At 35.0% G+C, this 18,051-nt stretch overlaps 3 protein-coding genes across 5 annotated transcripts; all 3 read right to left on the reverse strand.

Moving 5' to 3' along the window:
- Window positions 1-417: 417 nt before the first annotated feature.
- Window positions 418-2,441, reverse strand: LOC135077851 (small ribosomal subunit protein uS12m). Its single transcript, XM_063972386.1, has 5 exons — window positions 2,328-2,441; window positions 2,175-2,244; window positions 1,781-1,953; window positions 1,161-1,324; window positions 418-560 (listed from the first exon to the last, which is right to left on the reverse strand). Exons 2-5 carry the CDS (start codon window positions 2,242-2,244, stop codon window positions 479-481), a joined length of 489 nt encoding a protein of 162 aa, XP_063828456.1. The 5' UTR covers window positions 2,328-2,441; the 3' UTR covers window positions 418-478.
- A 566-nt stretch (window positions 2,442-3,007) lies between these two features.
- LOC135078097 (C-type lectin lectoxin-Phi1-like) lies at window positions 3,008-6,325 on the reverse strand. Its single transcript, XM_063972670.1, has 6 exons — window positions 4,874-6,325; window positions 4,727-4,788; window positions 4,344-4,465; window positions 3,810-3,942; window positions 3,656-3,713; window positions 3,008-3,279 (listed from the first exon to the last, which is right to left on the reverse strand). The coding sequence occupies exons 1-6, from the start codon at window positions 4,876-4,878 to the stop codon at window positions 3,153-3,155; spliced, it is 507 nt and encodes a 168-aa protein (XP_063828740.1). The 5' UTR covers window positions 4,879-6,325; the 3' UTR covers window positions 3,008-3,152.
- Window positions 6,326-6,426: 101 nt separating this feature from the next.
- Window positions 6,427-16,275, reverse strand: LOC135078095 (cytochrome P450 6B6-like). 3 transcript variants are annotated; one of them, XM_063972669.1, is made up of 2 exons: window positions 13,733-14,966; window positions 6,427-6,924 (listed from the first exon to the last, which is right to left on the reverse strand). In XM_063972669.1, the coding sequence occupies exons 1-2, from the start codon at window positions 14,949-14,951 to the stop codon at window positions 6,743-6,745; spliced, it is 1,401 nt and encodes a 466-aa protein (XP_063828739.1). In that variant the 5' UTR covers window positions 14,952-14,966; the 3' UTR covers window positions 6,427-6,742. The 3 variants fall into 3 exon arrangements, with proteins under 3 accessions (XP_063828739.1, XP_063828737.1, XP_063828738.1); XM_063972667.1 differs by lacking the exon at window positions 13,733-14,966 and adding an exon at window positions 7,194-8,648; XM_063972668.1 differs by lacking the exon at window positions 6,427-6,924 and adding an exon at window positions 13,159-13,417 and having other exon boundaries at window positions 13,733-16,275.
- Between the last annotated feature and the right edge of the window lie 1,776 nt (window positions 16,276-18,051).

Below are 18,051 nucleotides of genomic sequence, written 5' to 3' on the forward strand. Positions count from 1 at the left end.
AATAAAAACCACCGGTTATAGGGGCATTTTTTGGAGAAATTTATCAAATAACCAAAAAAACACGAATTTTTCAGCAGATTTTTTTCAAAAAGTATAATTTTTTATTATTTGTTGGCCTTTTTTGTGTATTTTATGTATTTTTTTAGTATCGCCCGTTATTTAGCATTAGTACTGTTTTTATTTTATCAGGATATACCGCTTAGTTTAAAAGTTATTACGTTTTCTTTACAATAAGTAATTTCAAGAAAAAAAAATCTATAAAAAATTAAAAAAAAATCTCAAAAATTTTTTGACCTCTTTTTTGTCGATAAAAATAGGTCTAGTTTCATCTTTTTTCATATGTACACTTTAACGTGACTCACACTGTATAATCCCAAACACTACCTATCTGGGAAATTGAAAATAAAAAACCGTGTGTACTCTTAAACTAATCTCCTATATAATTTGACTAAACCGAAGTAACAAAAGTGGTTTTACTTTATACTTTCTGCTTGACGACGTGGGCCAGGTCGTATTTGCCGCGGACGCACTTCAGCTTCACTCCGGGACAATCCTTTAGCCTGGAATTGAGAGGAGAAACATTTAAAAAATATGAAAACTTGAGGTAGTGCCTTGATTTGAATTTTAAGCCATTTAAAAATATTGGCATTACAAAAGTTGTGGATAGATCAACCAATAATTTACTAATTAGTTTTGCAGGGCAATCGAATACCGCACTTAGCCTCATGATTGGGCCATTGTGTGCCAGCTAATAATGTAAATCGTATAGGTAAATTAATTTTGACTATTGTATTTTGGCGTCATTCGTAAAAATGAAGAAAACTCATTTTTTTTTACAAGAATGCTATTGTAATAAAATTCTTGTTGCAATATTATCAACAAACGACGTGCAAAGCGCGAACCCTTGAAGACTGTTAGCGCCATCTAGCTATGATCTGTGTAAACTAATAAATGCAACACAAAAGTTTGTTGCAGTTTTGTTTTTTATTTACTTACATAAAATATAAATATCATACCAAAAATATCCACTAATATTAAGTAAGTCAACTTATTGAAAATGGTACAAAGTGGCCTGAAAATTATCAACATCAAAAAAAATATTCAATAAATGTTATTGTATTCTTATGAAATACTAAATTATGATTGATTCGTTTTCTTACCTGCCAACTCTAACTAAAACTATATTGTGCTCCTGGAGATTGTGTCCAATGCCGGGGACGTATGCCACCATCTCTTTACCATTAGATAAGCGTACCAGCACACATTTCCTGTTGGCCGAGTTGGGTTTTTTGGGCTTCTTGATTAATGTTTTCAGTACTACACCCTGGAAACATTTAATATGCTTGTTTAGAGACAGCAATTAGTGTAACAATTAAAAAGATAAGAATGATAAAGACAGTCAGAATATTTTTTTAAGCAGCAGTCAGGTATCTTTTACAATTTACAGGAATTATACAAACAATTTTTTTGTTAAAATGCATAAGTATTATAATATAAGAAGTCATTTGGCTTATTATTAATAATAATTGAAATTTAAAGTATAGATATTACAAGGCATTGTAGAACTTTGAAACATTTAGAACCATCTTATTGGAATAAGTGATAATGTTTTACTCTGATTATCAGAAATTAGGTAGGTAATTTGTAATATAATGTTTCTCTACAACAAAAAACTACAAGTAAAACTAAGTTTTACCAGGTTTATTTACCAGTCTGTAATTAAAGTTTTCATGATTATTAATCTATGATTATTTCATGATTTTTAATAAAATCTGTATACCTTTGCAAATGGGTTTCCATTGAGTGGGTTTCTTGATTTCCTATCCTTAATGTGGGGTCCAGTTCTGTGCATCTGAGCCAGGGATGCCATGGCCCTGGACAACAGACTTTGGCCAGGAGCAATCTGAGCTATGGGGTTCGGCAGAACAGAGGCCAATGAAGGTGGAACGGGAACTGAAATTAGTTGCAGTGTTGTACGTAAAAATAGTGAAGTAAGATTTATTGTTATTAAACTTTCGTTAATTTAGTATTAAGAAATCAGACAATAATTAAATGTGAACTAAAAATAGAAATACCTATTGGTAAGTAGGTACCTTACCAGATTTTTTTTTAACTAGCACACAGTATTATTGTGAACATGTAAGTTTATTAAGTAAAACTGATTGTATAAATACCTTTTATTTGATGTATTTGAGATTTAATACCAACTGAAAGAAGCGACAGCCCTTTCCTGAGGACGTTCATCTAAAAACCATTTTTATCATTAGTAGTCTTCGATACAATGTAATCGAGTATGACTTTACATTTAAAATCAATTCAATACTTACCTTGTTAGTTTAATTGTAATTTTGTTCAGTTTTTACAGAAATATTAAATAAAATATCAATGGGTCACAACATAACCTAAAATTTTGACATTGACAGCTTAACTTTTTGACACTGACGTTGACGTTTCATTACTTTTTTTTCGTCTGCAGCCAAAGAAGTCTAACCAGTAAGGTTTGACCTAATAAAAAAGGGACTTGGCGAGAAAGTGAAGCATCGTGTTTAGTGTTTAGCAGTTAAAATGTGCATGAGTGTAGGCAATAGAAACAAAACAGTGCATAATATCTTTTCAAGTTCTCTCAAGATCAAATTTTAATATGCAAACCTCACGAAGACAATCTCTCTCGCTCTAAACAAAAAAAAGAAGAAGTTAAATTGTTTTGCTTTTGGCGCGATAAATAATTTAAAGTTTTAAATCAATTTACTTTATGCCCGTAAATCAACGCAGGATTATTTAAAGTTTAATGATTTTATTTACTTTAAATTTTTGTGATTTGAGTTTGAGTTTAGATTGTGTAGGTACTTACAAAGAAAGTTTCACAAGTTAATCTTAAACTTTATTAAAACTTGATTAAAACTAACTAGGTAGATTGTCTTTTTATTAAGTTTACTAAAAAGACAATCTAGTTACTTACACAATGTGCTTTTTCATAAAGGTGGTAAGTAAATAAAAGATAAATAAGTAGATAGTACCTAAAGTGTTTTAATAATACCGTTCGTGCAAGTATTTTACCCTTGTTTATTTAGAATCAATCAACGGATAGATATCAGTACTTAGAAAGAATTACAGAAAATATATTTTTTTCTGGATAGGAAGATATTTATAATTTATTGTGTTGCATTCTGAACAGTTAGTATTTCGCAAATGTACGGCTGACGCTGGTGGCACCACCAGTCGCGAAGTCCGAAGTTCATAGAGTCCATCCCAACGCAATGCGGCTCCGCAGGGTTTTCACTGAAAAACCAATCTTAATTTTATGTTATTTGTAAGAGATGCAGGATGCTGCGTGCAGGCAAATGTGAACCGAATGCCTGCAGTATTTGGGTTGTTTAATTATGAGATGTTACGTATTACGTGTGACCTGCATCATTTCTTTCTTACGCATGTTCTTTTGTTTTTTGCGCTCGCTGGTTATTTGTTAAAAATATGTAAGTAGGTCAAAAACAAATTAGTAATTTGCTCTGGCACATCTGAAATTTTTACGAAACGACGGATTTAAAAAAAATATTTCTGTTGTTACCTACTGATAAAGATATAAGTTATGTGCATGTGTGTACCTATGCCATATGTTCGTATGTATTTGTTTTTTTTACTCGTAATTCATCATTACCTTTTCAATCCGTTTTGTCCAGCCCAAGTGTGAAATTCTGTGTCTTCTATGTTTTCACCTGTTACCAAAAATAAACAATTAGGCATTTCGGATTTTAGCTTGAGTTTAAGCCAAATACAGTAAAGTAGGCCTACTAGTAAAATTCAAGATTTACCGTCAACATTCGCCCAGACTTGATAGTTTTTTAGGTTGCTAATGCCAAGCCACACTAAGAGTTTGTATTCCGTGCCCACAATACTCTGGTACTGCATGCTCCTAACTATTTTCTGGATAAACTCAAATTGATCCTGAAAATAAATAAGATTGTTATTATCGAACGTAAATAAAAGAGATAAAGCTAGAGATAGGTACGATACGAACCGGATCCTATCAGTAATTAGCTGTTAAGAAATGACCTGCGCAGATTTAAGTATCTCTACAAATTTAAATGTACCTTACTCTGTGTAAACGATACTCGACCTTTTTTTTTATTTTCTTGTACCTACAAGAAAATAAAAAAAAAGGTTTTCGTTCGATCAATCGTAAATGTACCTATCCATAATTTACTATTTGGAGATGCTCTACATATTGTATGAGAATAAAGCATGGAACCGTCATGCCAATTGCTTAAACCATTCATTCAGAAGTAGGACGCTTTTTAAGTAGGCTGTCTGCATAATAATCAAGGAAAATAATTTATTATACAAACCCTGGTCTTTGGCACCGCCAATTTGGCTCCAATATTGGCGCAATCATCCCGAGCCTCCGTCCATGTTTTGGCATGATACATCAATTTGTACCCATGACTGTCATTTGGGTTTCCAATGTAATCTAAAGAACGAAAATAGGTAAATATTATGTGACGTCATTATACTACAACAGGTAATAAGTAATAACAATAAACAGTCGGGTTGTTGTTATGTTATTCTCAAAGGTTATCAAAGCGTGCGGTTATCGCGAAGTTTTGTATCGCTCTAATAGAATGCACTTATTTTAACATGTAACTAAACGCTATTTACCTAGAGTTGATAATGTAATAAATAGTTGTGTTAACTATAGGTACTATAATAATACTGTTTTTATAATTCGTACCTTTTGGAACATCGCAAAGAGTTGACGCAATGGAGACTAGAAAGATAAATGTTCCAAAAGTTCTGAAACAAATTAACTTACTTATGTTTCATGTTAATTATTATAAATCAAATAGGCACTTTAATGTTACTGTAACTTGTCATTTACCTCATGTTGTTAGTTCGATGGAGGGGCTCCGACAAGTATTTTGAGCTTGCTTGAGGGCTAACTGCAGCAGGAAATAATTGTCTTCCCCTAATAATAAAGTTGAATTTTAACTTTCAGTTTTTCACAGATATTTTTTCTTTTGACACCAACTTTTCCAATATCTCTAATTAAATGTTCGGTTTATTTAGTAGAATACATTCGACAACACAGTAGACTTACTTAATTACAATTAGTTCTAAATACGCACAAATTAAAATGATAAGAGGACACAGTGTTTAGCTTTTATATGCTATCGTCCGAACCAAAACAGTATAAAAAGCGTTTTATCTGACCGCATTCTAAAATAACAGTAGTTAAAAGCAATAACTTACCCAAAAGTCTTGATGTTATTAAATTAATTACAAAGAGTGATTTGTGACCCTGCCACCTTGGAAACCAACACTTAGCTTCGGTGTAAGCAGAACGAGTTTTCGCGTTCGAGTGTTTACTTTCTTTCACAGGTCCATCCGTAAGACAAAGCGATTGTCAACTGAGCAAAGTCTCGTTGGGATAACGGTTCAACATTCCAATTTACTTTACCTTACCTTACTGTAAACCGTATTGAAGCCTCCACAAATCTCTCCTTTTTGGAAACCAACAGCTTCATTCCATTTTTGAGCGGTGTTTGGAGCAGGTGATATCTATTTTTTGCTTTATGTAGGGTGATAATATCAGGTAAAGTATTGCAAAAATGATCCAACCCGCATAAGTCACGGACATGACAGAATTTGCGATATTTGCGATACCAATAAGGCGCTACACATACTGAAAGCAGGAGCGGGATGAGGTCGAGTAAACGGTATTAGATTTGTCAGTATAAGTACACGCACCGCTAAAAGTTAAAGGACCGCACAAGAGTGTGCGGGTCGGATGCAGAACGGTATCGGCTACGGTTGTCTTCATTTTTTTTACAACATTTTAAACGATTTTGAAAAGTTTAATTTTTCTTTTCTTTCGTTTTCGATCTTTCAATAATGTTTTTTTTCTCTGTTTGAATAGTTTCGTTGATCAGTGATCAAGGTTATTGACATTATAAATTCCGCGGTAATTGTTGCTCATTCATGAAAAATACTGACACCTTGAAAAGGAGTAGCTACAAACGATCCGCTCCTCTTATGCGTGTACTCACACTGTGTGTGATACACTTTAATGCTTTTAACAATGCAATTACTTTGAAACATGTGTTTTTCTAATATGCCTATCAAATCATTGAAAGTAGGTAAGGTCGTTAAGTAGGTATTAATATGTGGGAAAACTGGGTTTCCACCTAATCACGGCAAACGTAGATAGGTAGGCTATAGGATGTCCAACTGCAAGTTAGACCGACGACCTCAAGAATATAGTTGGCTGAAAAAGCAGGATTGGGGCCTGATTACTACACCATGCAGACTTTAATTATTATATACCGATAAGTGAAGATTGTAAAAAAATTAAATGTAACAATCACTAAGATATTCGTATTAAATATCACATGACGAGGTAGATTTGTAGACTAGACTAGAGAAACTAGGAGATTATTTCCTTAATCAGTTATTAATGGAAAAATATATTTTGCAATCAGTAGATAAGATTTGCAATTAGGTAGGTACGTATCTATATAATGTAGAGACGTCTGTATCTATGACTAAATGACTACATTAGGCCTGCTACATTTACAATAATACAGGCACAACAAAAAAGGAAACAAACCATTACAGCGTAATCTTAATTTTCAATCGAAATGAATGCGCTATAGAATAACAACTTCCGCATTACAACAATATTTTACAACTTGTACCTTTTTATTGTAAATTATAAACAATACTTTTAAATATTATAAATCTTTCTTATTTACTCCACTTTTTTTCTTTCTATGAATCGGAGAGGCAGTCCATCGATGACGCTCTGTACAACGTCAAACTTGGGCTCCACGGGGGGGTCCACGGGGTGCGACTCGGGCGCCGGCTCCACGCTGAACCGGGACAAGATGGCCGCCAAGCCGGCCAGGGACTGCATCAAACCCAAGCGTTCTCCTGCAACGAATATAATAATAATACTTTACTTATTTGCACAGAAACATACAGAAAGGTGATAGATAACGATGATTAGAAACATTGATATTACTTTACTTAATTGATTAACAAATCCGCCCTAAAATGTTAAGCCATTCAATAAATAGGTACTCCACGGATTTTTTTTGCGTTATAGTCATGAAACATTATATAAATTTAGTATACTGATAAAAAAACTAAACAAAATCAAAATCACGTTAGACATAAAAAAATTTATAAAAGAAACATACCAATACAGGCTCGTGGGCCATCACCGAAAGGCAAATATGTGAATTTATTCGCCAATCCATTTTTAGGGTCAAATCTTTCAGGTCTGAACTCCGTAGGATTATCGAAGTATTGAGGGTCAGTCTGCAAAGCTTGCAAGGGGATTGAGATCATTACACCTTCATCTATAGTCAAGTTGAGATCCGTGAAAGTATACTTCCTACTACATCTCCGTGCCAAGTATCCCAGAGACGGAAATTTTCTCATACCTTCTCTGAAAGTCCAGTCAAGGTAAGTCATATCTTTCACAGCTTCATACGACAACTTGTTATCGTGTTTGCTTAGTACTGCATCTATATCGGCTTGTACTTTTTTTTGGACTTCAGGATAGTATGCAAGCTGATGTAAGGTGTAGCTAGTAGCCGACGAGGACGTCTCGAAGCCAGCGGCAAAGAACACAAACACCTGAGCTGCAATCAGCAAGTCGTCCAACTCCAAAGTCGCGTAGTCCGGGCTACCATCAGGTTTCACTTTCTCTAATGACTCTACCTTGATTATGCCTTTCTTCTTACATTCTAATAACAGGTCAATAAAATCATTTCTATTTGAAGGCTGGTAATTCCTTTGTTTCTGGATATCATTTACTAGTGTAACTATTTGATTCTCTAGATGACCCAAAAACTTGAGTTGTCGGGTTAAACGCGGAAAATTTTCTTTTAGTACATTAACAACCACTTGACGGAGGTCGAATTTGAAAATGTCAGCACCTAGTTTCCTGAAAGCGGATTCTTCTTCGTTGAGAGAGCCAGCATCAAGGCCAAAGCCGCAGGCGCCGATGAAGTCGGTGGTGTAGCGCGCCATGAGGTCGCGCGCGTCGATGGCTTTGCCTTTGCGAGCGGCGTCCAGCGCCCGCGCCTGCAGCTGCTCTGCGCGCTCCACTATCAGCGGGAACATCGCCTTCAACTTACCGCTCGTGAACGCAGGGGTCATGCGCTGTCTCAACAAACGCCATAGATCTCCTTCGGCGAAAAACAAGTTGCTCAGAAGTGGTTCAAGACCCCTTTTATCCGGGTGTATCCCACGTTCATAGAAATGCACAAAGTCTGTCAGGAGAACATGCTTTATAAGCTCCGGATCCCTGATTAGTAAGCCTGGGGTACTAGATCTAAAGAATCCAACAACTTTTTCGTTTGGGTACTTTCTGTATAGATCCACAAAGCTCTGTGTAATACTTTTTCGCATTAAAAAAGTCTCACGACCAGTACCGAAAAAAATAATAGGTTTATCATGTTTTACTCCACGTTTTTCCCAGTACTTAAAATTTCTTGTGTTATAGAAATAAATTGCAACGATAAAAATCAGAGCTATGATTATGGTAATCATTGTTATTTTTCAACACTACTAAATCCGAATGAAAATAGAGAACTAAATCAACGTATAAGTATTCTGATAGCTCTACACCGACTAAATTATATCAAACAGTCTCAATCATTATCAAGGCTGTTATCAATTAATTTCCCTAATCACTCTGATAACTTATTCTGTGTTTTGCACGCTTACAATACGTAGGTACATGTAAAAATCTGCATGAAGCGGGTTAACTATTTTATTCCCTGCAGCGTTGCCTTTCCTAAGATGATTGCCGTGTTTTACGGAAATTAGACATAATTAAAAGGAAAGGATGATGGGCATATTGGGCGTTAAACCAACAGAAACAAAAAGTATACTAAATTAAAGCTTAATACTAGTACTTCATTTCATAGTACGACAACAACCCTGAAATACGCGGGGATACGGAGATAGAGGTCGTTGAATATGCAAAGTTTCCATAGTATTTCACATCACATTAGGGTAATAAAAATAGTATTAGGTCAATTACATTGCTTTTATCGATCATATTGAGAGTATTTTATCATATCTTACTATCGATTTAGTAAGTATGTATACCGAATAAATCATAATCGATTATTCGATTGCAATAATCGATTATATTGCTGAAAATAAGGAATTGAATTAACAATTAAATGATAGTAATGATGGTAATCAATAAAATCGATTAATCGAATTGTTAATCGAAAAATCGTATTTTGGCAATTCGATTAAATATCGATCCGTGATCGATTATGTGACAACACAACAACTTAACTGGTAGAAATCCCATTGAAACATGACTGTGTTCATGTCATTTCTCTAAATGGTACCTAGATATGGTCCTACGCTTATAATGTAGAACATGGTTTAAATAAACCATTTGTTGGCCCCACTCCTGAACTGTTGGTCATAATAATGGATAAATAACCTAATGTATTTAAAATTGTAAGTAGATAAGTATATTAATTAATAATATTTTTTGTTTGCGTAATAAAGCACCTATTACTATTACACATTATGTCAATTTCCAAGCAAACCCGGGAGTTTTTGGTAGTTATTTATATGAAAATATATTTCTGATATTAAGTCCTAACAAATAATAGTAGTTACATTTCTGTTGGTTTTACGCCCAGATTCCATAGAAAAGTGCCCATCATCCTTTACGACTTCTACGATAGCAAACCTACTTGACACCTATCGACCCGCTCTGCTCACGAGAGCTTTAAGATTGTATTTATGACTGTGACTAACACACTAATACCTATAAGCAACTAGCGGCCGCCCGCGACTTCGATCCCGTTTTAGCCCCTTCATCTAGATAGATTCTAAACCGCGTAAGATTACGCGGTTTAGATTTTTTCATACAAATGTTTTTTCCCGCTAACTCCCGTTCCTGTGGGAATTTTGCAATATTCTGTTGTAACTAAGCCTCCTACCTCTTATATTAATGTACGGACAAACATTATTTAGGTAAGTAACGCTTTAAAATATTTTACGCTAAAAATATTGTCTACAGGGTGTTAGGTAAATGGGTATATGAGCCGGCACTAGCCCATGTTAACATGGGCATATAAATGGTATGGTTAGACAATATATTCTGTAACTGCTTAGTGCTAGAGAAATCAATAATAAATTTTGTTAATTCTGATCATTGCGGTCAAATAGTGTCATTTCAACACCATTTTGTGCCATCGAGCAAGGAAATAGAATATAGACCAGTCACTGCATCCCAGAAAGACAAATTTAAATCTCAAATATCTAATAAGGTCCCACTTTTGCATTATTTTAACTGTAGTATAAATATTTTATATGAGCAATTATTTGAATTAATTAAAAATGAGTTCAATAAAACTTTTCCTAAGAAAACAATTATTATTAAAAACAATAAAACTAAATTCAGTGACTGGGCTACAGTAGGTATTTATATTAGTAGGAAAAAAATGTTTGAATTATATGGTAGAAAAGCCTATAGTAGCGACCCGGACTTTATAGAATATGTAAAAAAATACTCAAAAGTTTTTAAACAAGTTTGTACCATGGCAAAATCTATTTACATACGTGACAAAATTAAAAACTCTGGCAACAAAATTAAATCTACTTGGAATTGTATTAATAAAGAAACTTGTAGAATTATATCTCGGGATGACACATTCGCATTAAAAATTGATAATAAGTATATTAAATGCAATGATAAGGTAGCAAACGCATTCGAAGGTTACTTCTCAAATGTACCAATCATAACAACAAGCAATCTTAATTCATGTTCATATCAGGCAATGTCTCTTCTCGAGGGTTGTGTTGATGTTTGCAATAGCCCATTAAAATTTAGACAAATAGACCCCATAGTTATTATAAAAACTTTCAAAGAACTAAATATAAAAAAGACAGAGGATATATGGGGCATATCAACAGACATAATAAAACCCATCATTCCTCTTATAGCTCCCCATTTAGCTCATATCTTTAATGAATGTATTAACGAAGGTCAGTTCCCTACCCTGATGAAACATAGTAAAATCATACCATTATTTAAAGCAGGAGACAAAAGTGACCCATCCAACTTTAGACCTATATCGATACTACCTGCGCTCAGTAAAATATTTGAAAAAATTATTTTCAATCAACTACTGTCTCATTTTAACTTAAATAAACTGTTTCATGAAAAACAATATGGGTTCACAAAAGGGAAAAGTACGACCGATGCAGGGGTTGCTCTTATCAAACACATTTTCGATGCTTGGCAGGAGAAAAAGGATGCTATTGGTGTATTTTGTGACTTATCGAAGGCGTTTGACTGTGTTGATCATCAAACTCTGTTATTTAAGCTAGAACATTATGGCGTATCAGGCAAGGCCTTAAGCCTATTACACTCTTACCTCTCAGACAGATTACAAAAAGTAAATATTCACGGAACTAACTCTTCGGGCGCCCCCCTAAAAATGGGAGTGCCCCAAGGCTCAATACTGGGACCATTGCTCTTTCTGATTTATATAAATGATCTACCTTTTTATTCAAAGGACCTTTGTGAGATAGTATTATTTGCTGATGACACTTCTTTAATTTTTAAAACTGACAGGCGTCAGGAAATATTTGACGACGTGAATAATGCTCTTTCCAAAGTATTAGACTGGTTTACAACTAATAATTTGCTATTAAACGCAAAAAAAACTAAATGTTTAAAATTCACTATGCCTAATGTCAAACAAGTTAATACTAATATTACAGTAAATAATGAACGCATTGAACTGATAAACTCTACTGTCTTTCTAGGTATTACCCTAGACTGTAAATTACAATGGGGCCCCCATATTGCTGCCTTGGCGGGAAGACTTAGTTCAGCTGCCTTTGCGGTGAGAAAGATCAGAAACTTGACTGATGTTGAAACAGCAAGGCTTGTATATTTTAGTTATTTTCATAGTATTATGTCTTATGGTCTTTTACTGTGGGGCTCAGCAGCAGACATAGAATCAATTTTCATTTTACAGAAAAGAGCTGTTCGGGCAATATACGGTCTTAAACCACGTGACTCGCTTAGAGAAGTTTTTAAAGAAATCAATATATTGACTGTGGCTTCGCAATACATATTTGATAACATTATGTATGTCCGTAAACATATACATTTATTTACTAAGAAAAGTGACGTCCACTCATTTAACACGAGACATAAGAATAAACTTGCTGTTCCATCATTTAGGTTGCATAAGATAGGTAATTCATTCTTGGGGAAATGTATTACCATATTTAACAAAATACCACACAACCTTGTCGAATTGCCAATAAACAAATTTAAGATACATATAAAAAATACCCTTATGTCCAAAGGGTACTACAAGGTTCGAGACTATATTGATGACAAGGATGCGTGGTCAGTTCAGTCTGCACATATTTGATGTACTTAAATTTGACTATTCTTACCGTTAGATAATTCCTGGCAATAAGTGGTGACTGAGTTTGTTCCGGCGTTTCTTCTCAGCACTTGCCATATGTTTGTCTCGAAGCGCTGGTAGGGCCCAAAAGATAAGGAGACATGTAAAGTGCCCCATAAGGGCTACCTTTTCTTTTTTTATTATTTTCTATTGACGTTCATAAGTGCCACTTGTGGTCTAAACTGAATAAATATTTTTTGATTTGATTTTGATTTTGATTTGATTTGGTGAAGTCAGAAATTTGATATCAGCATTTTAATTTTTTTAATTTTCATACAAAATAATTTTTATAAAATCCGATTTGTATGAAAATTAAAATAATTAAAATGAAGATATCAATTTTCTGACTTCACCATACCATTTATATGACCATGTTAACATGGGCTAGTGTCGGCTCATATACCCATTTACCTAACACCCTGTATATTAAGAAAATGTTTGTCGTGTCTATTCAGAGGAGGTGTGATTTGTATGTAGGTGTGATCAAAGGACACTAAAATAATAATTTAACTGGAGTCCACTTTGATCACCCAGGGCATCATATCCGTGGGTGATCAAAGGACACTAAGTTGTCGCTGGAAGTGGACTTTGATCACCTGGGTCATCAAAGCCAGGTGATCAAAGTGGAATAGACCCGTTTAAAAACAACCGACAATGAATAAAATGAGATGCAGAAAGAAAGAGCATAATATTAAATTACTTAGCGTAGCAGTATACTCAATATTGATGTCATTTAAACAATACTTTTAAAATTGAAAGTTTCACGATTCACTCCAATTTTTTTCTTTCTACGAATCGGAGTGGCAGTCCACCGGTGATGCTTTGCACGACGTCAAACTTGGGCTCTACGGGGGGGTCCACGGGGTGGGACTCGGGCGCCGGCTCCACGCTGAAACGGGACAAGATGGCCGCCAAGCCGGCCAGGGACTGCATCAAGCCCAAGCGTTCTCCTGCAACGAATATAAAAATAGTTAATTTATTTATTTATTTGCACAGAAACATGGGAGGCACCTACCTACATCCAGAAAGGTGATAGATAAATCAAGATCAGACTCAACATGTTTCAACTTTATGCATGCTTTTTTTACGAAGAAAATTACTTGATTTAATTCAAATTAAATATTTGGACACTAAATTGTAGACTAAAATAAAAACCTCATTAATAACTTCGACCTACTAAATACAAATTTTCTGCATTAAAAATTAAATTACCAAAATACAAAATCCACATAGCTAGATGTTAAATAATTTTAAAAGATACGTACCAATACAAGCTCGTGGTCCATCACCAAAAGGTAAATATGTGAATTTATTCGCCAATCCATTTTTAGGGTCAAATCTTTCAGGTCTAAACTCCGTAGGATTATCGAAGTATTGAGGGTCAGTCTGCAAAGCTTGCACGGGGATCGAAATCATTACACCTTCATCTATAGTCATGTTCAGATCAGGAAAAGTATACTTCCTACTACATTTACGTGATAAGAATCCCAGAGACGGAAATTTTCTCATACCTTCTCTGAAAGTCCATTCAAGATAAGTCATGTCTTTCACAGCTTCATAGGACAGCTTGTTATCATGTTTGCTAAGCACTGCGTCTATGTCGGCTTGGACTTTACATTGAACTTCAGGATAGTATGCAAGCTGATGTAAGGTGTAGCTAGTAGCCGATGAGGACGTCTCGAAGCCAGCGGCAAAGAACACAAACACCTGAGCTGCAATCAGCAAGTCATCCAACTCCAAAGTCGCGTAGTCTGGGCTACCATCAGGTTTCACTTTCTCTAACGACTCTACCTTGATTATGCCTTTTTGCTTACATTCTAATAACAAATCAATAAAATCATTTCTGTTGGAAGGCTGGTAATTCCTTTGTTTCTGGATATCATTTACTAGTGTAATTATTTGATTCTCTAAATGATCCAAACACTTTAGTTGTCTTGTTAAACGTGGAAAATTGTCTTTTAGAACAGTGACGACAATTTGGCGAAGATCGAATTTGAAGATGTCAGCGCCTAGTTTTCTAAAAGCAGATTCTTCTTCGTTGAGAGAGCCAGCATCAAGGCCAAAGCCGCAGGCGCCGATGAAGTCGGTGGTGTAGCGCGCCATGAGGTCGCGCGCGTCGATGGCTTTGCCTTTGCGAGCGGCGTCCAGCGCCCGCGCCTGTAGCTGCTCTGCGCGCTCCACTATCAGCGGGAACATCGCCTTCAACTTGCCGCTCGTGAACGCAGGGGTCATGCGCTGCCTTAACAAACGCCACAAATCTCCTTCAGCGAAAAACAAATTTCTGAGAAGTGGTTCAAGTCCCCCTTTATCAGGATGTACACCACGCTCATAGAAATACACGAAGTCGGTCATAAGAATTCGCTTTATAAGATCCAGATCCCTGATTAGTAAGCCTGGGGTACTAGATCTAAAAAATCCAACAACTTTTTCGTTTGGGTACTTTCTGTATAGATCCACGAAGGTCTGAGTGATACTTCTGCGCATTAATAAAGTCTGGGTAGCACTACCGAAAAAGATTACAGGTTTACTAGGGCACAATTTAAGTTGTGAGCCTCGACAACATAACGTGTTGTTAGACGACATCTGATACTTTTAATGAAAAGTTTGACATTTTTGACTATAACCTTATTCAAAACTTTTTATCATTTGAGCACGTTTTGTATTATTAACATTGAATTGAAAATTATCTTGACTACAAAAACATGGAATTGACTTGCGGAAACTTTTGCGCGAAGATTTATTATGACTTTCGACGTGGTTAATCAATACAAAACTGAAGCGGTCAGCTAAATTTCACTTTTGGTGATAAAGATATATCCTTTACCATTGTAAAACGCTAGTTTAAGAAGTATAATATTTTTCGTCATTGGCTCATCAGGGAATTTTGCGAAAGTCGTCCAAAATGAATAATTGTGGCGGAAAACATTGATGTTGTCAGAATAATGGAAGAGAAACCTCGTCATGTGATATATCGTAGGATTGAGATAATCCTAGGCATTAATTCCACCAGCAGTAATAAAATATTGTATGACCATATTATGGTTAATACGTTTTTTTCTCGCTGGATGTCACAAAATTTTTCAAACGCTCAATAGGACGCTTGTGTCGTTTAGTCCTTGGAAATGTTTGATAAATAAGTTTAAAAAGCTTTAAGAGCCGTTTTTAAAATTGTGACAGTTGACGAATTAAGGATCTATGCATAATGATCCTGAAAATAAACAGCTATCGACTATGGAGGTGTTTTAAGATGAACCAATTCCAACAAAAGTCCCATGCGCTCGGAACACTTTGAAACTTACGGTCGCCTATTTTTCCGAAATATCCGATTATGTGACAGAAACGTCACTAGAGAAATTTAGAATGGTTAATTCTTAATAGTAAACAGCCACTTTTTTCCCAAAAGTCTTCAGTTTAATAAGGGAAACTGACCAGCTTAGTCGAATCGCCATTCGTGACGAAAATGTGAGCTTTTACACGTCTCGTCAAACAACTGACTATTTGAACACTCAAAATATGAAATAAACAGGTCCAACGCTACAAAATTCTTGCTTGGAATCTAAACACTTCTTTTGGTACCCATATATTAAAATTAAATGCGTGAACAGCGATTTATGTAGCCAGAAGCAACAGACGGTGCGGTCAAAAACCATGCTTTAGAGGTGCCTCAAGCTGAGTGGAAAAAATGCTATGAAAAGTATTTCGGACACATTAAAAAGTACATAAATCATGAAAGACAATACCAATAAACGCAATCAATACCATTTTAATAATAAACTACTTTGTTTTCATAGTTAGGCTCACAACTTAAATAGTGTCCCACGTATCATATTTTACTCCACGTTTTTCCCAGTACTTAAAATTTCTTACGTTATAAAAATAAACAGCAACAATAAAAATCAAAGCTATGATTATGTTAATCATGGTAATTTTTGGGCACAATTAAATCCGAATGTAAATGGAGAACTTAATTGACGTATTGATATTGTGATAGCTGTTCACCGACTAAATAATAACCAACAGTTTCAATCATATAATGAAGTACTCTTGGCTTTTTATCAATTTTATTAATTATCCTAATCACTGATAATTTCTTCTGTATTTTACGCACTTGTATTATGTAAAATCTGCGTGAAGCGGGTCATTTTAATACCTGCAGCGTTGTCAGTGCTACCGCAATGTACTCATCGAGTACTCATTATAAAATTGGACAATATTATGTAATTGAAAGTAAATATACGGTCTACGGTAGCAAACCTGTGACCGTAGTAAAATATACGGAAATTTTGAAAGGCTCTACGAGTATTTTGGCAAATCCCTAGCCAGAAAATGGAAAAAAATCATGCTTTATGATTTTGTGTGCCTAGTCAATAAAATAAAAAAACTAGGATCTATCCATTATGTAACATTTTGTGACAAATTCTATTTTATCTTGTAATCATTATTGTGATTTATTTACGAGTATCGTGTGTACTCAGTGGACTTTGATATTATTCCATCCTGTTATCATATCTCCCTCCACTATCAGATATGGAATTTGTACCTACTTACATAACAGTAAAACATCCCATCAAAAACAATACTTGTCAAAAAAACCAAGTCTCGCAACTCAGTTGTTCTACGGTAAAAAGTTGTGAGATCCATGTAATACCAAGTCCAGGCCAGGAAATCTTTAACGTTTTACATAAATTATTGACTTGGCCATCGCACTAAATAATTTAATTTACACGTGTTTTCATGCGATGGCCAAGTCAATATATTTATGTAAAACGTTAAAGATTTCCTGGCCTGGACTTGGTATTACATGGATCTCACAACTTTTTACCGTAGAACAACTGAGTTGCGAGACTTGGTTTTTTTGACAAGTATTGTTTTTGATGGGATCTCATTTCTTTTTGTATTTTGTAGACAGCAGTTATGTATCTAGAAAACTGGACCGAAATTGAAAAATTTTACTCGACTTGGCGGTTGCACTACCGTGCCCCCAAATATTTTAGTTTTTCCTTGATTCATACACCAAACACTACTTATATTCCAAATTTGAAGCTTCTAGGTCTGCTAGAAGTGCCTTAGAATTTTGATGATCGGTGAGTCAGTCAGTGAGTCAGTGAGTGACAAAATTAAGTAACTTTGACCCGTTATAATTCTTAAACTACTGGTTCAAATTGAATGAAATTTTAAATATACCGTGTCTTTACAATGCCTGCATAGCTAATGAAAATTCAGCCTTCTAGTTTTATCCACAACGAAGTTACAGGCGGTCGAAAATGGCCTGAATTGCTTCGAGAAAAGGATGGTACGGCCGTGCCGCTTTTTTGCTCGACTTGGTGGGGGCACTGCCGTGCCCCCAGATTTATCAATAGATAAGTCTATGGTACAAAGATTAAAATTTGTTGTTAAACAAAAGGCTTTCGAATTATATGTTTAAAAATGAAAATAAAAGAGCACGGTGCCATTAAATTAGAATTTGTCTATTGCTAATCGATCCTATCCTTATAGGATCACTTTGTTGAGGTACGGAACCCTAAAAGACCAGGGTCGTGATGACACGACATCGTCTGCTGAATTTATACCTTTAATTAATTAT

The sequence above is a fragment of the Ostrinia nubilalis genome, chromosome 14 (genome assembly GCF_963855985.1).
Source record: "Ostrinia nubilalis chromosome 14, ilOstNubi1.1, whole genome shotgun sequence".
Lineage (NCBI taxonomy): Eukaryota > Metazoa > Arthropoda > Insecta > Lepidoptera > Crambidae > Ostrinia > Ostrinia nubilalis.

What these genes read in the sequence shown, in the direction of transcription:
- LOC135078097 (XM_063972670.1), bottom strand. An exon ending in TCTTTGCGATGTTCCAAAAG is followed by an intron (nt 4,466 to 4,726) that starts GTACGAATTATA and finishes TTCGTTCTTTAG; the next exon opens with ATTACATTGGAAACCCAAAT. An exon ending in AGTCTGGGCGAATGTTGACG is followed by an intron (nt 3,714 to 3,809) that starts GTAAATCTTGAA and finishes TTTTGGTAACAG; the next exon opens with GTGAAAACATAGAAGACACA.
- LOC135077851 (XM_063972386.1), bottom strand. Translation starts at nt 2,244, where the DNA reads ATGAACGTCCTCAGGAAAGGGCTGTCGCTTCTTTCAGTTGGTATTAAA. An exon ending in TCAAATACATCAAATAAAAG is followed by an intron (nt 1,954 to 2,174) that starts GTATTTATACAA and finishes AACTAATTTCAG; the next exon opens with TTCCCGTTCCACCTTCATTG. An exon ending in GTTTTAGTTAGAGTTGGCAG is followed by an intron (nt 561 to 1,160) that starts GTAAGAAAACGA and finishes TCTCAATTCCAG; the next exon opens with GCTAAAGGATTGTCCCGGAG.
- LOC135078095 (XM_063972667.1), bottom strand. Translation starts at nt 8,553, where the DNA reads ATGATTACCATAATCATAGCTCTGATTTTTATCGTTGCAATTTATTTC. An exon ending in TGGCCCACGAGCCTGTATTG is followed by an intron (nt 6,925 to 7,193) that starts GTATGTTTCTTT and finishes TATTCGTTGCAG; the next exon opens with GAGAACGCTTGGGTTTGATG.